This window comes from Anoplophora glabripennis, unplaced genomic scaffold (genome assembly GCF_000390285.2).
Source record: "Anoplophora glabripennis isolate ALB-LARVAE unplaced genomic scaffold, Agla_2.0 scaffold111, whole genome shotgun sequence".
Taxonomy (NCBI): domain Eukaryota; kingdom Metazoa; phylum Arthropoda; class Insecta; order Coleoptera; family Cerambycidae; genus Anoplophora; species Anoplophora glabripennis.
In genome coordinates, this window is record NW_019416273.1 from 551,556 (window position 1) to 565,734 (window position 14,179).

Below are 14,179 nucleotides of genomic sequence, written 5' to 3' on the forward strand. Positions count from 1 at the left end.
ACTAATAAATTCGAGGGGTACCTACTGAAATACTATACTATATACCGCAATTACACATCAAGAAATAAAACATATTCTGTCTATGTGTAGTTAACAAATGAATTTGAAAAGTTGAATTTAAGATGATTACAAGTTATGTACATATCATAATATCACCTGGCATATCACTGACATTTTGCGTCTTTGAAATTCCAATAAATAAGAAATTTTTACTCCATACTGATATCTTCCAGTTTTTCAAGCAATTATTATTCACAACCAGAATTATACAAAAATACATAAAATCATAATTTTGTACATAACGGAAGACCACAATAATGGCCTTGTTACACAGTAAAAAAAAGTAAAAGATTATTTGACCTTGAATTAATTGTTATGTGTAATAAACAAAAACTGTCGACAATTTATTTATGACACAAATTCATTAATCAATTGTATAGTCCAATTAAATGAGCACAATCACAATTTAGTCAACTTGCCTGAATTTTTGATATGTTAATTTGAGGTATATAATAACAATAAATGACAGTATTTTTTATTTCAACCCCTTGCTAGGGATGGAAAAAGATAAAATAAAGGGGTAAGAGGTAGAAAAAAAAAGTTGTAGAGCATAAATTTCTATATAAAAATAGTCAACGGACTTTTTCTTGTACTATTAAAATTAACAGAGTTAGGGTGGTTAGAAGTTAAGGGATGAATTCAGAAATTTAAAAAATCAGCAAGCAGAAAAATGAATTAATTTTATCATTTTTTTTTCAATCTACTCTAAAAAATGTAAGCTTTCTTTTCAGAAAAATAGATATATTTTTTAATTTTTAATAAAAAAGATAACAATTTCAGTTTTTTAATCGTTAATTTTTAACATTTAATACTAAAACATTTTTTTTTCTATGCCATTCTATTGATTATTTAAAATAATGAAAAGTTGCTTTCGAAATTTTGCTTACGACAAAGATAAAAAATCATGTACGTTTTGTGAAATTGTTATAATTTTTTTATGAAAAATTAAAAAATATATCTATTTCTGCTTGTTATGATTTTTTAAATTTCCGAAATCATCCCTTAACTTCTAGTCTCCGTAACTCTGTTAATTTTAATTGTACAAAAAAAAGTCAATAGACCATTTTTATGTTTAATGTTATGCTCTACAATTTTTATAACAAACTTATTTTTCTATCTCTTGCCCCTTTTGAGTTATATTGAAAATGCCCTTTATTTTATCTTTATTCACCCCTGGCCGGGGGTTGGACAAAAAAATTACTGTCATGTATTGTTATTATATACCTTGTAACATTCACTATCTCTACAGTGTGAATGTCACTATTTATTTTAACGATAACTCGATAATTAAACAGCTTCTTGAGATCTTGATACAAAATTCAACTTTGTTATCACTATTAGTTAGTTCCACCTATATACATACTGCTGTATTGTTGTTACATCTTGTAAATCTGTGTCATACCCTGCAATTAGTTATAAAAGAACCCTCCAATGTATTAAATTGTGTGCAATAATTGTTTACTATTTACCTGGTATAAACATGGAGAATCTGTTATATGAATTGTAATTGTTCTGTAATTGTATAATTTTAACTGTACTACCTTTTATTTGTATTATTACCTTTCAGTTTTGTTATTTGTAAACCGAACCTGGAGCCACAACAATTAGGTTACTTGGTTGTCATACATTGAAGGTTATTGTATTTAGTTCTATCATCATCGACCCAAAGACACACAGAGTGAACTGGAAAGTTTGTGGTTGGACATAGGCTATGGTCAGTTGTAGAACCCGTTCAATGGTGATTAAATAGCAGTTGTCCAGTCTGAAATGTATTTCGTTCAACCGGCCAATCACATCGATTGAGTTTTTTTTTTAAATTTGAATCAATAAAACGTTTGCCGGAGCGACTTAAAGCCTCTTTCATTTTTACTACTGGTAAAAGCAATTAGCTCGTATGTGATTCATAATTAAACCGATTAGTTTAACTTAGATTAATCACTAGTGAACGTCAAAGTACATCAAAGGTAATTAATTAAGTATTAAATTTCTAGTTTTCTCTTAAATTCAATCCAGTAGATTTTAGCCTAGTTAACCATTTGGATTTTGCTGGTGTTTTTTGTATGACCTTCAATGCTGTGCAACCACGTGCTAATTGAATTTTGTTTATTTTTTCTCACCAGAGCTTACCAGAAAAGTTTTAAACGCTAGAAAAGTTTTTTAGAAGAGTTTCTTGAAGAGTTAAGTTTTTTAGAAAAGTTTTCAAGAGTTTAGAAAAGTTAAAAGTTTTTTTGAAAAGTTTAACGTTGCTTGAAAAGTTTTAAAGTTTTGAAAGGCCTAAAAGGTTCTTGTTTTTTTTTTTGAGAAAAGTCTTAAATTCCTAAGTTCGTTAAAATTTGACTAATATTGATTAAGATTTGTTGTAACTAGTCTCCTAGTTATTGACGTAAGGTGATAAATTAACTCAGTAGCTAAGAAATTAGTATAGTCGCTGCAATTTTAAGTCACGCAATTAAACTAACTTTATGGTAAACCTGGAAGAGATTAGGTCAACCTTGGGCTCCAGATTTGAGTCTCCGGTCCAGGACACCAGGACATCTGTAGACCCTGTATTCCGCCGAACATCCGGTAAATGCCAGAACTAGAGTGAGAAACATATTAATGAATTTTACTTGTGCCATTGTTTTTCTCCAAATCGCTGTCTACAGGGTGAGGAAACCGTTATGGGGTTGTTTTAGCTCGTTTATTTGTAGGTTGGCGCCCTTTTAACATTTTTATTGTCTACCCATAACGTCTTCCTCAAGCTGGCGAATGTATATGCTGTAATCACAAAAATTATAACCGACTCACTTCCCTCTGCTTCCGCCGCCGCTATAAGAGCTGCCGTTCGCACTTTGTGTAAGAACTTTTAAATAAACGCTATAACCTCAAACTAATTTATATCAAAAGTTCAGGCAAGTTGACCAAAATTGCGATGTAAAGGCCCATTTAATTGAATTAGTAATAATAGCACTATTTAGTTTTCAATTTTTCAATATTTTTTTTGTGATTTCTGGTTGCGTTTGAATTTAATGATACATGCAGTGACGATATGGTATTTATGATAAAAATCATTAAACGTGTTTGAAGTTGCTGTTGACTCTATTGATATTATCTATTAACTAAATTTACTGTTTAATTAATAAAAAAACAGGATTGGACATGTTATAATTTTCAATAAATTCGTGAATTCCTTCATGAATTAATTCATGGATTTCTTTGACTGTGTAAAATGGCCATCACATTAATTTTTTACATGATAATTTTTTCCATGTACATTAAAATAAGAGGATTGAAATCCTCTTTTTTCTCGGATTTACTGACCTCATGACGTCAACGACTTGTCTGCGAGGATCCGCCTTCGTAGGCCGTCGAATTTAAGGAAACGAATCCAAAGGACGCGCCAGTGTTAACATCGGCGTTATAATTAAATTAAAATAAACAGGTTCGTTCGGTTTCAATCAATCATTTAAGACCGCTAAAGGGAATTAAATTGAAAACGTAAACGTACAGCGTTCAACAAGTAAAATTGTCAGGATTTATATTTTAGGATGATCTCAAGCTAGGCAATTTCAGAAGTAGAAATCAGATTTGAGTGAAATAAATTCGTAAATAAACAATTCGAATGGCTTATGAGTTTCATGTTGGAATAGCTTATAAAATCAATGATTGAAAGACGAGTTCAGTGTAATTTGCCGAAGGTTTATTTACCTTTTTAGGAGTGACGCAAAATCGAAATTGACGTGTCTGTCAACGATCAGACCAAGAATAATTTATAATATCCGTCCTTATACAGGGCGAACTTAAAAGTATATGTACATATTTCAACTACGGATATAATTCTCAGTGCAAATAAGTTAAATGCAAGTCATTTTTAGAATTACAAATAGTCACGGAGATGGCATTTTTTTTATTCTGCGTAAACTTCTGTTATAGTCATCATGCGAATTTATGAACTGAAACCCAAATATACAGGGTGATTCAATCATAATGTCATTAATTTTAAGAGCAGATAGAGAAAAATTGGTATAATACGATGGCGTGATTAAAAAAAAATTAAATGCATATTTAAGCTGAAAACAATAGAGCCAAATAAACAACTCGGTACGTGTTTCCGAACTAGGCTAACCTGTGTCGAGGTCGATAACCTTCTAATTTGCACGTGCACTTTAGTCTAGGAGCCAGACAGGGTTCCGTTGCCAACCAGAGTGCCACGGCTGCAAACAACTTATTCCAAAGTATTTTGACCTCCTGAATCCAAAAAACTTGGTCGCAAAGCCTGAAAGTGGTCAGTTTAATTGTTATCAACAAATTAAATGTTTAAATGGCTGTAATTTTTATAGCTAGTATACGGAACCTGATCGAAGTATAGTAGGATCGTATTCCATGCAAAGTAGAGCAAAAAGTTGTCGGTCTTTTATCAAAGGAAAATTGTGTCATCAAATTGAATGTAATCAATAGGGATGATTGTTTTCGAATGTACGGTTATTACAATTTATCATTTTAAATATTATTAACGTTTTCACGTTTTATAATTTATTATGTTAAATAATACACAGTTTTAGAATTTCAATTTATTATTCAATATGCAGTTGCGTACAACCAAAGTTTACATAATAAATGTAAACTTCCGTGTAAATCTAAACTTGCTGTAACCTAGGTAGGCACTTATTGTTTTTGAGAATGCCATACTTATGTTTTTTACCTGTTTAAAATGCCAGCACGAGTAAAACAGCATTCATCAGTCCAGAGCATTTTGTTAATAAAGTTCTGCTGCACTTAGTAACCAATTGCAAAATTCAAGACGATTGGGGAAATCAGCTGCTTCTAAAGCTTGAACTTTTTGAAAATGTGTTATGTTAACTCCTTTGCGGGAAATATGCGAGATATATGGAGGGTGGTAGATTTGAATAAACGCTTTAAATTTTTAGGTAATGGTTTTGTAACCGTGTGTAGTGTTTTTTGTATATTCGGGTATTTAGTGTGCCGACTTTTTTTATTTGATAAAATACGGTGTGCCTACAAACCTCTGCTTTATTTATTTTCTTTTAACGAAAGTTGATTTCGAGAAGTTGCTTGTTAAGACATTTTGCACTAGGTTAATACAATTATTAAAATTAGTTATAATAAAATGCAGCATGATCCTTTATTTACTTGCATTTTATTGGTTTCGTACATATGTGTCCGTATACTAAAGCGGATTAATTAAATGTGAATCACAGATTATGATGTGAACTTGGCAACGCTGTTCGCTTCAGCTGACAATTTGTTCGTGACATTACGTTACAAAATTTTCCGAGCATCCGGGCATCTGGCAGGGCCGCCCTCTTAGCGGGAGTTATGGGTTGATTTCCTTAATTTTTAAAAGTCGAGTAACAAATTTTTTTTTCTGATTTTCTGTCTTTATTAAGCTTTCCGAATACGTGGTTAAAATTAATGACATTATGACTGAATCACCCTGTATAATAATATGTTTGTCTTTTATTCCTATTTTTTTTTACAAAAAAAACTGTTAATTACATGTTCTACTGTACCGCTTGCACCAGCAATATCAACTTGTATAAAGTAAACTAAACAAAATTGATATTTTTCTTGAGAAACGCGGCAACGTTGTCACATTTTTTTTTATCAAGCATACAACCGCCACGAACCACCGCTAATCTTTCTGAACTCATTTCTTTTAAGGAAATAGATTTTTTTATTTTATAACCGTATTTTTCTCGCTCTCTTTCTCACAAGAGATAGACTGAGGAGCTCGGCAGCAATCCCTTAACTGTATCCTGTGCTTATATTGCTCGTAGAAATTACATTTTTTAATAAAAGAACCTGAATTTTTCATTACCCTTAAGGAAAATGAATTATGAAAGCTGAAAAAACTTCGCATTATTTTTTAGTACTCCATCCGCTCCGGAGATATTTTCTTGATGTGTTTTTATTTCGTATACACTGGAAAAAATGTGTGTTTACAACAAAAATTTACAATTTGTTTTAGTACGATTTACTCAATTACAATAAATGTAATTTCGTGAACTAAACAATCTACGCTCACTGTAAAAACTCCCTGTAGTAAAAATTAGTGTTTTCGCATCCAGTAAGTGAATTAGCTAATGTTTAAAATCGATATCCACGATGCTCGCTCTAGCGCTGTATGTTAGAAATGGGGAATTAAATACTGAAGTGGATGAATCAGAAGTAATTTGACGATTGGTTGGCGATCGAAAATAGATTCAGAAAAATTGAAATTTCTGTAAATTAACCGCGACAGCCTGTTTAATCGAATAACCTAACGCGTCATTCGCTAGTGGAGTTACTTTCGCAAATTTATTGACAGATCTGATTAGGTTCTACTGAAATTGCAAGTTATAATAATTTGCCCGTTAGTTGATTGATTTATTATTGTTAAAGTCTTAAGATTCCTCCAGCGATCTTTCAAGTTAAAATGCTTTTAAGATTGTCATGATTTTTGGACTCGTGGAAAGTGGATTTTAGGAAACTGGGGACATAAATATCAGATAACTTTGTTTACATTGATTAAATTTCACACCATTATGAGTAAACTGTACTATATCATTGCCATCTAGATTATAATGTCCAAATGCTTAGCGCATGATGTCACTTAAGATTGCCATGAAACCACTGATTCTATTAAAAATATCTTATTAAAAAAAGTGTTTTCTCACTTTCATCATATTCCAGAAAAAGGACATATGTATATCCCAAACAAGCTTTTTTTGCAATGCCCTGTTATCTACCTCGTTGAAAATACTAATTTCTTTCAATATTTTCTCCCTTTTGCCATATAAATTGTTAAAACCGTCCACATTAGGAAGTTCTAACAAGAGGACATTATTTTTAGAAAATAAAATTGTACATTAGAAAATGGGGCCTGAAAACCTAACCTCAAAAAAATTAGAACCTAAAATGTAATGGGAATTTAGCGTAACTAGCGGCCTCTATGAAATATTCAAAAAATAATTAGACCAGCGTATTTGGCGTCCTTAAAAACCCCGGAATACCAAATTTCATAAAGATAGTTCGCACCGTTTGAAAATTTTCGTAAAAATTCTATTTAAAAAAAATGTTATTTTGTCGCGCTCTGTATCTCGAAAACAAGAGGAGTCAGGAGATAGACATACAGGGTGGGCCACCAGTAACGCCTCGGTCGCTAGGGACCAAACGGTAAATGTTACAGAAACCTGTTTAGGTGGGTATGTGTAGGTTGATTACGGCTACATTTTAAAAATATTTTGAAATATACAGGATGTCCAGGAAAAGCGTACCGTATCAATGTTATGTATTTTACTGCATTTTTGAAAGCACCGTAAAAAATAGTTGAACTTTATTAAAGGTTCTGCACACCTAGGACTTACAGTTTGTGAGATATTTCAATTTTAGTGAAAATGCAGGCATAGCGTAAAAACTTAATATTAGCAATAAAAAAATAATTTTAAGGAAGCAGCTTTGTAGGGTCTATTTTAGATCCTTGAAGTTATAAGTTGTTATATTTGTCGTCACTTAGTTTTATACAGGGCGTTCAAAAAACTGCTGAATACGTCTCTCAACTTTAAACAGCAATAATTAGGTTTCTCCTTTACTCCTCATTCTAACTACGAGAATTAGCCCAGAAGTCGGAGACTTGTGCGGGAGAGGAGGCGGCATATTATTATTACGCAGGCCGCAATTGCGCCCAGGAACGACTTATGTTGGTAGGCCCTAACCACCATTCAGTGCAGGAATGAGGGAAACCTGGAAAACCTCATTAATTAGGGGGGCGGTCAAATGCCAATCGGTGTCAATCTCTCACATTGACCCAAGCCAACACTCTTCCACCCTACCATACCTGCACAGAGGGTGCCAATCCTCCGTACAAGCATAGCTAATCTACGGTCTACCGGCCGCGGGATTCGAAACCCGGGCAGATCGACACATCGATTTAAGTACTGACGCCTTAAACCGTGCGGCTATCGACCGTGTACTAAATTGTTTATATTAAGTTTAAAGGAACCAGTTCATGTTAATTAATTTCAAAAACAATTTTATTTAATTACATCTAACTCCACTGAGGTTTAGGGACTTTTAATTGATAGTGCCAACTATGTAATGTTGGTTGCCTACGGGGCTATACATAAATATGGATTCCAACCCGCACATTATGTCCAGCAATTCCAACTTTTTGAATGAAATTATGTCCTCTAATTGAACTGGTAGACCGTATTGGACTTAAACGTCGTGAGAATGGGGTAAGAACCGTTGCATCAATCCGGCCGCTTATTCATGTTCGGATTCGGAACGGCTGTGTTATTCGAGTATTAATTACTTCTCGATTCGAGTGTTCCCCTTAAAATACGCCAGCAGCAGACAAGTGCTGACGCAACCCCGACCGCTGCCAACGGAAACCTTCTTCAGAGGCTCAATTAAGTCTCAAGTGAGAGTGTGTTTGTGGAAAAACAGACCACTTCACCCGGGCAAGAGTGCTGGGCCTTGATTTTTCCCCGCATAGATGGACGTGATTCACATTCGCCTGACGTCAAGGCGTAAGTGATATTGGCGCACGTAAATTTATACAACATGTCGATGGAATTTAATGCCCGTTGATGTATCAGGTGAAATTCGATCCTCCCGTTTCCTCATAAGGGTAATGGAACGGTGAGGTTAGGACAATAGATCGTCGCGGTGTTCTTATATTGCACAGGCAAACAAGTCCGGCAGTGCCCACTGTGATGAACAAATCAGTTTTGCTTCATACCTACGTTATAGTCCAGTTACCAGGGGTTTTACCTCTGAATTCTTTATAACTGAACCGAAGGACGTGAAATTTTAACTGAATGTGGGGAATGCTTCAAGGAACAAAACTTATATAGTGCCGAAATGTGCTTTTGCCCTGGGGGTGGTTCCCACCCCTTCTTGGGGGTCGAAATTTTTACGCCCAAAATAATCACAAGAATCGATAGAGGAGTCAATTTTAAGTAACAAATGTTATATAAAGTTTTTTGGATAATCTAATACTTTCCGAGTAATTCGTCATTGAAGATATTGATTTTTTACTGAAAAAGTGCTTGTTTTCGGACAGTTTTTTGCAAATAATTCTGAAACCATTGGGTTTAACGAAAAAGTTGTAATGAACAAAAAGAAAGGTAATAAAAAAATAAATTATTACATTATTTTGTTTTTCTCTAATTGCAATATAAACCGAGTTATGGATGTTTAAACTTTAAAGCTAAAAACTAAATTGGAACCAGTTAACGTTAAATAACGCCGAAACCATAAATATTAGGAAAAAACTATTTTTAAAGTACTTTAAAAAACCTTTAAAATGAGCTGTTTTAAAAGTCTTTAGAATAAAAATTAACGGAAATATGATCGAAATAACATGATAGTATGATTTTTTTTAAGAAAAAATTAATAAACAAATCGGTGCCCTTGGCGACAGAATTAAAATTAAATGCAATCCATTTACAGATTTCTTCATTTATGTTCTAAGAATATGTTCTGGGTCTTTGGCTCACTTACAAAGCATGATTTCGAAAAAAAAACTTAATTTTTGAATATGTTAATTATTCAAATTTTAAAAAAAAATCGATTTTTACGTTGTAACTTAAAAATTAAAGGGTGTACGAAAAAATACAAGAGTAAAAAAATTTAGCTTTATTTTTGCTGATGATTTTGCTTATTTTTATTATTCCTCTAAAATTAATATTAATCGAGATATCGCCATTTTAAGTTATCATATGAATGAGAGAACCACCCTTTTCGAGCCCTTTAAACCCTTCAAACTTAAAAATGAAGGGCTTAAAAAAGATCAACTCAACAGTTTACGTAGCCCTTACAATTCCCTGCAAAATGAGCCTTTGTGCGATTAAAAATATTAAAAAGTAAGATAGTTATCGTCGTGATAATTTTAGGAAAATTTAGGTCAAACAACAATTTTGAAGCATTTAGATCTTTTTTGTATATATAAGTATTTAGTATGTGTATATTTGAATAAACCAGTATTATACTATATTATAACTACTATATTATAATAAGGGAATAAGTGTTTATTTTATACGAATGTACATTTAAAATGTTTCTACTCTTTCAATAATATTTTTTCATTTTATTCATTCGAAGGAAGGGTATTTTTCAAGGGTTGAAAAGTTGCAATCGATAAAAAAGAATTTTTAATCAAGAACTCAATTTTAATTTGATAAAAATGCATGATTAAAACATTTCAAGTTGAAAATAAAAATTTTTACATTATCTTCATCCAAAGGGGTGGATTTTAAAGGTTTTTCCGGGTTGAAAATTTGGGATACATTAAGTTTCATGTTAGATAGCACATGAAATTATTCATGCTGCATAAATAAACAAGATTTGATTACATAAAATGCTTAAATTTGTATTTTTTCTTTTTTCCAATAAGGGGTGGTTTTCACCCCTTAAGAACAAAGAGCACGCTTAGCGCATATATAAGTTTTGAAGTGGGGGGTAAGATGAACCTAATTCTAACTTTTGAGAAAAATCGATGCAGTTATAAAAAATTCGGAGGTATTACTATATTTTCACGTAAATGTTATCAAATATATTAAAATTTACTTCCATTTGGTCAAAATTACTTTCCGTTTTCTTAAATTTCCGACCGGCACGATTTGTCAATTCAGAGACGTCCGGATTTTGTGTGTTTGTTGTTGTATTTATTTGTGTTCGCCGATTGTGTTTTTATTTGAATTTATGGGTAATCTTCTAAAAATCAGGGTTTTTCAACGTTAATCAACTGTTAACTGTTAGTTTTGTGGTAAAGAAGCAAATACTGATATAAAGTACTCGAATTGTTTTGGGTTAGAAAATGGTGTTTTCGTTAGAAGACGATAAATTTATTGTAGACGAATACTTTCAGAGTGGCCAACAAGATGAAAATGGATTCAATCCATTTATGTTTTTTTTTATAATTATTCTAGGAAGAGTTTCCAAATCATGAGGCAACATGTTCGACGTTTGGTGACACGATTTAGAAATACTGGCAGTGACAAAACATTTTGCAGCCATTTTTAAATCAGCTAGATGATGACGAATTGCACAGTGGTTACTTTCAACAAGATGGAGCAACAGCACACACACCTAACACAACACTGGAGTTCCTAAGAGAATTTTATGACGATCGCATTATTAGTCGAGGCTTATGGCCTCCAAGATCTCCGGACTTAACTCTCTTAGATTATTATCTCTTTGGAACATTAAATTCCATATAGTTATGGAAACCGTTTACACACAGTGGATGAACAAAAGGATGCTAGAAGAAATAAGTTAGCTAATATTACAGAAAATTAATTACATAATGTATTACAGTTTAAGAAGACGAGTAAATTTGTGTATACAGAACGAATGCAGACATTTTGAACTGTTATTATGAATAAAATGTAAAAATATTAAATATTTTTATTCATTTCAATGTTTAAATAGTTAGAAATTATAACAAATTAATTACAAAAATTATTGTTACTGGTAGGGACACAATTTTGGTCAAAATTAATAGTACTTACATATTCACTTTTTTTAACTAAACCAATAAAGCAATATTATTTTAACATGTTCATTTTATGTTAAAATTTAAGAAATTTGGAAACGATTTTTTTTATTAACATTCCTAAATGAGGAAAATAAACGTAAATTCATTTAAAAATTGTTGCTTTTACTTTGAAGTACGTATAAAAAAACTAAATAGATAAATAGTAATTGTCCAAAATCAAATCTTATGTTAGTTTTGAGGTTAATAATAATAATAATATCTAAATCATTTTTATTTAATCCATCTTAACAAGTTAATAAACCCCTTAAATAAATTAATGCCAACATTCCGCTTTGTGTGTTGTATTTTTGCGATTAAAGTGAATTTGTGACCCTATTGCCACAGTGCTTAACCCGCCACTGAACGAAGTAAATCACTGTCAGTGTTGTTAGAGAAATGAAATTTATATGTAATAATTTGCATTATACAGGGTGTTAATTAAGTATGTACAATAAATTCAACTGACGATTATTTTAGTGATTTTAAGACAAAAAGTTCATATAAACAATGGTCCGCAGATGCTTCGTTTTCAAGATACAGGGTGTTAAACTTTTGTAAAAAATTGCTATTTCGTAAATATCTTAAATACCATTTACCCAATTTTGTTGTAATTTGGCAGTGCTATTTGTAATTTATGTTCATTAGATGTTGCATGTTATTAATAAAAAATTATAAAAAATGATAATTTCCAAAAGAAACCTTTCCCCATCTTTCTTGTGTGGTGCAGGGATATGCAATTAAGTGGATTTTATGTTAATCAAGATACGAAAAACATTCTAGAGACAAAAAAGTTGTACTTTTAGTTGCTTAATTCAAAAAAGTCAGTAGCGTACATTTTTTTTGTCAAAAATATTTGTACCGCTCGGGACGCCACTAATAAATCTAATCAAGTTAGAGTTAAATTAGCCCTTAACACTACAAATGACATTGCCAAATTACAACAAAAATGGGTAAAGAGTATTTCAGATATTTACGAAAGAGCAATTTTTTTACAAAAGTTTAACACCCTGTATCTTCAAAACGAAGCATCTGCGGACTAATATTTATCTGAACTATTTGTCTTAAACTCAAATAATCGTCTGTGAAATTTATTGTAACGAGCGTTCAAATAAAAACGTGGTCAAGTTGGTTCTGAAAATTTGGACGTAGGGCGTAGCGTATAGCAAATGAACTTAAGGCTCATCTGNGGTTAAGTTGGTCGCTATAAGCTACTCCCTACGTCCAATGTGTCAGAGCCAACTTCGACCACGTTTTTATTTGAACGCTCGTTACATACTTGATTAACACCCTGTATATTTTGTGTAGAACTCCCAAGACAATTTCTATAAACTTTGTGAACATTTACAAAACCATTTTGGAAATTTTTAGTCAACAGTGTCGGAGCAGTGTAATTTTTTAATATAATTTTGTACTCGTTATTTCTCCAGTACCTATTTATATTAATTACTTGTTTTGTTTCAGGATATCTATTATTTAAGGACTTTTGTGAAAACGTTTCGGAGGAACCAGTGCCCCAACTCAGGTTTTATGAAGAGGTGAGTTTCGAATTTATTCGCATGCTTTATTAAATTAATTACGCCCAAATAATGTAATATACAACAAATTTATTCGCAGCTTTAATTATCTTATTTAAGATGGCACGATATTCGTAAACCCTCAATGAAAGGGTTTAAAGTTACTCTCTTCTCGAGCGAGCGTATATTTTTAGAAAATCTTTAATGAAACGACGACGGTGACAACTTTGCCGAGCGGAGGGTGGTAGGCGTACGTAAATGCCCGGCTCGGATATAAACCCTTTAAACTTTCATTCGGGCATCCATTACAGACGGACAACCCCATTAGGTTGCGGTAATTCCTAATGTAATTCGGCCATCACGTAGGATGTCAATGGAATAACGTCCAGGTCCGCTCAGAAGCAGTGGGAACGTGCCGAGTGTTCCTACAGGGCGTAATAACAAACAATGGTCATTGAAAACATTATTTCCAGGAAAAATTCGAAAGGGTTATCTGGTGATCCAGAGAGCCACCCATTTTTAAGAGAATCTACTAGTTTCTTGCTTAAACTTCAAAAATAATACAGGAATGTAGAGAAAATAGCACCTCCTATCTATTTTTCGTTATATGAGAGGAAAAGTTAAATTTTTACGAAAAAAATGTTTTTTTTTTTAAACAAACAGCTCAAACAAAAAACACTCTTTTATTCTTTTCTAGAATAAGAAATATCTTTTTCTACAAGTATTGCTACAAAACAAAATTCACTGCTCAAACTAATCAATTGACGGTCCCTATATAACAATAGATCAAAATAATTCTACAGGGTAGGAAAGTACCGATGGTCTATCTGAAGTTACGTGAGAGCGATAAAGTAAGCCATAGAAATACATGCGATAGAGAAGGATGGCTATAATGAAGGCGTCTCATAGTCACCGCCCGTTTCGCCGTTCCACAAATAAGATTCACTTCTTATTTGTGGAAGGGCGAAATGGGCGGTGACTATTAGACGCCTTCATTATAGCCATCCTTGTCTATCACATGGATTTCTATGGCTTACTTTATCGCTCTCACGTAACTTCAGATAGACCATCGGTACTTTCCTAC

The 14,179-nt window shown here is 32.5% G+C and overlaps 1 protein-coding gene across 1 annotated transcript in view; it reads left to right on the plus strand.

The window, feature by feature from the left end:
* The window catches only part of LOC108903923 (G protein-coupled receptor kinase 1), a 365,345-nt gene that overhangs the window by 218,641 nt on the left and 132,525 nt on the right, over window positions 1–14,179 (plus strand). Inside the window, exon 3 of the mRNA XM_023457355.1 lies at window positions 13,043–13,116. Within this exon, the coding sequence (XP_023313123.1) occupies window positions 13,043–13,116 (74 nt within the window). The remainder of the gene's footprint in view (window positions 1–13,042; window positions 13,117–14,179) is intronic.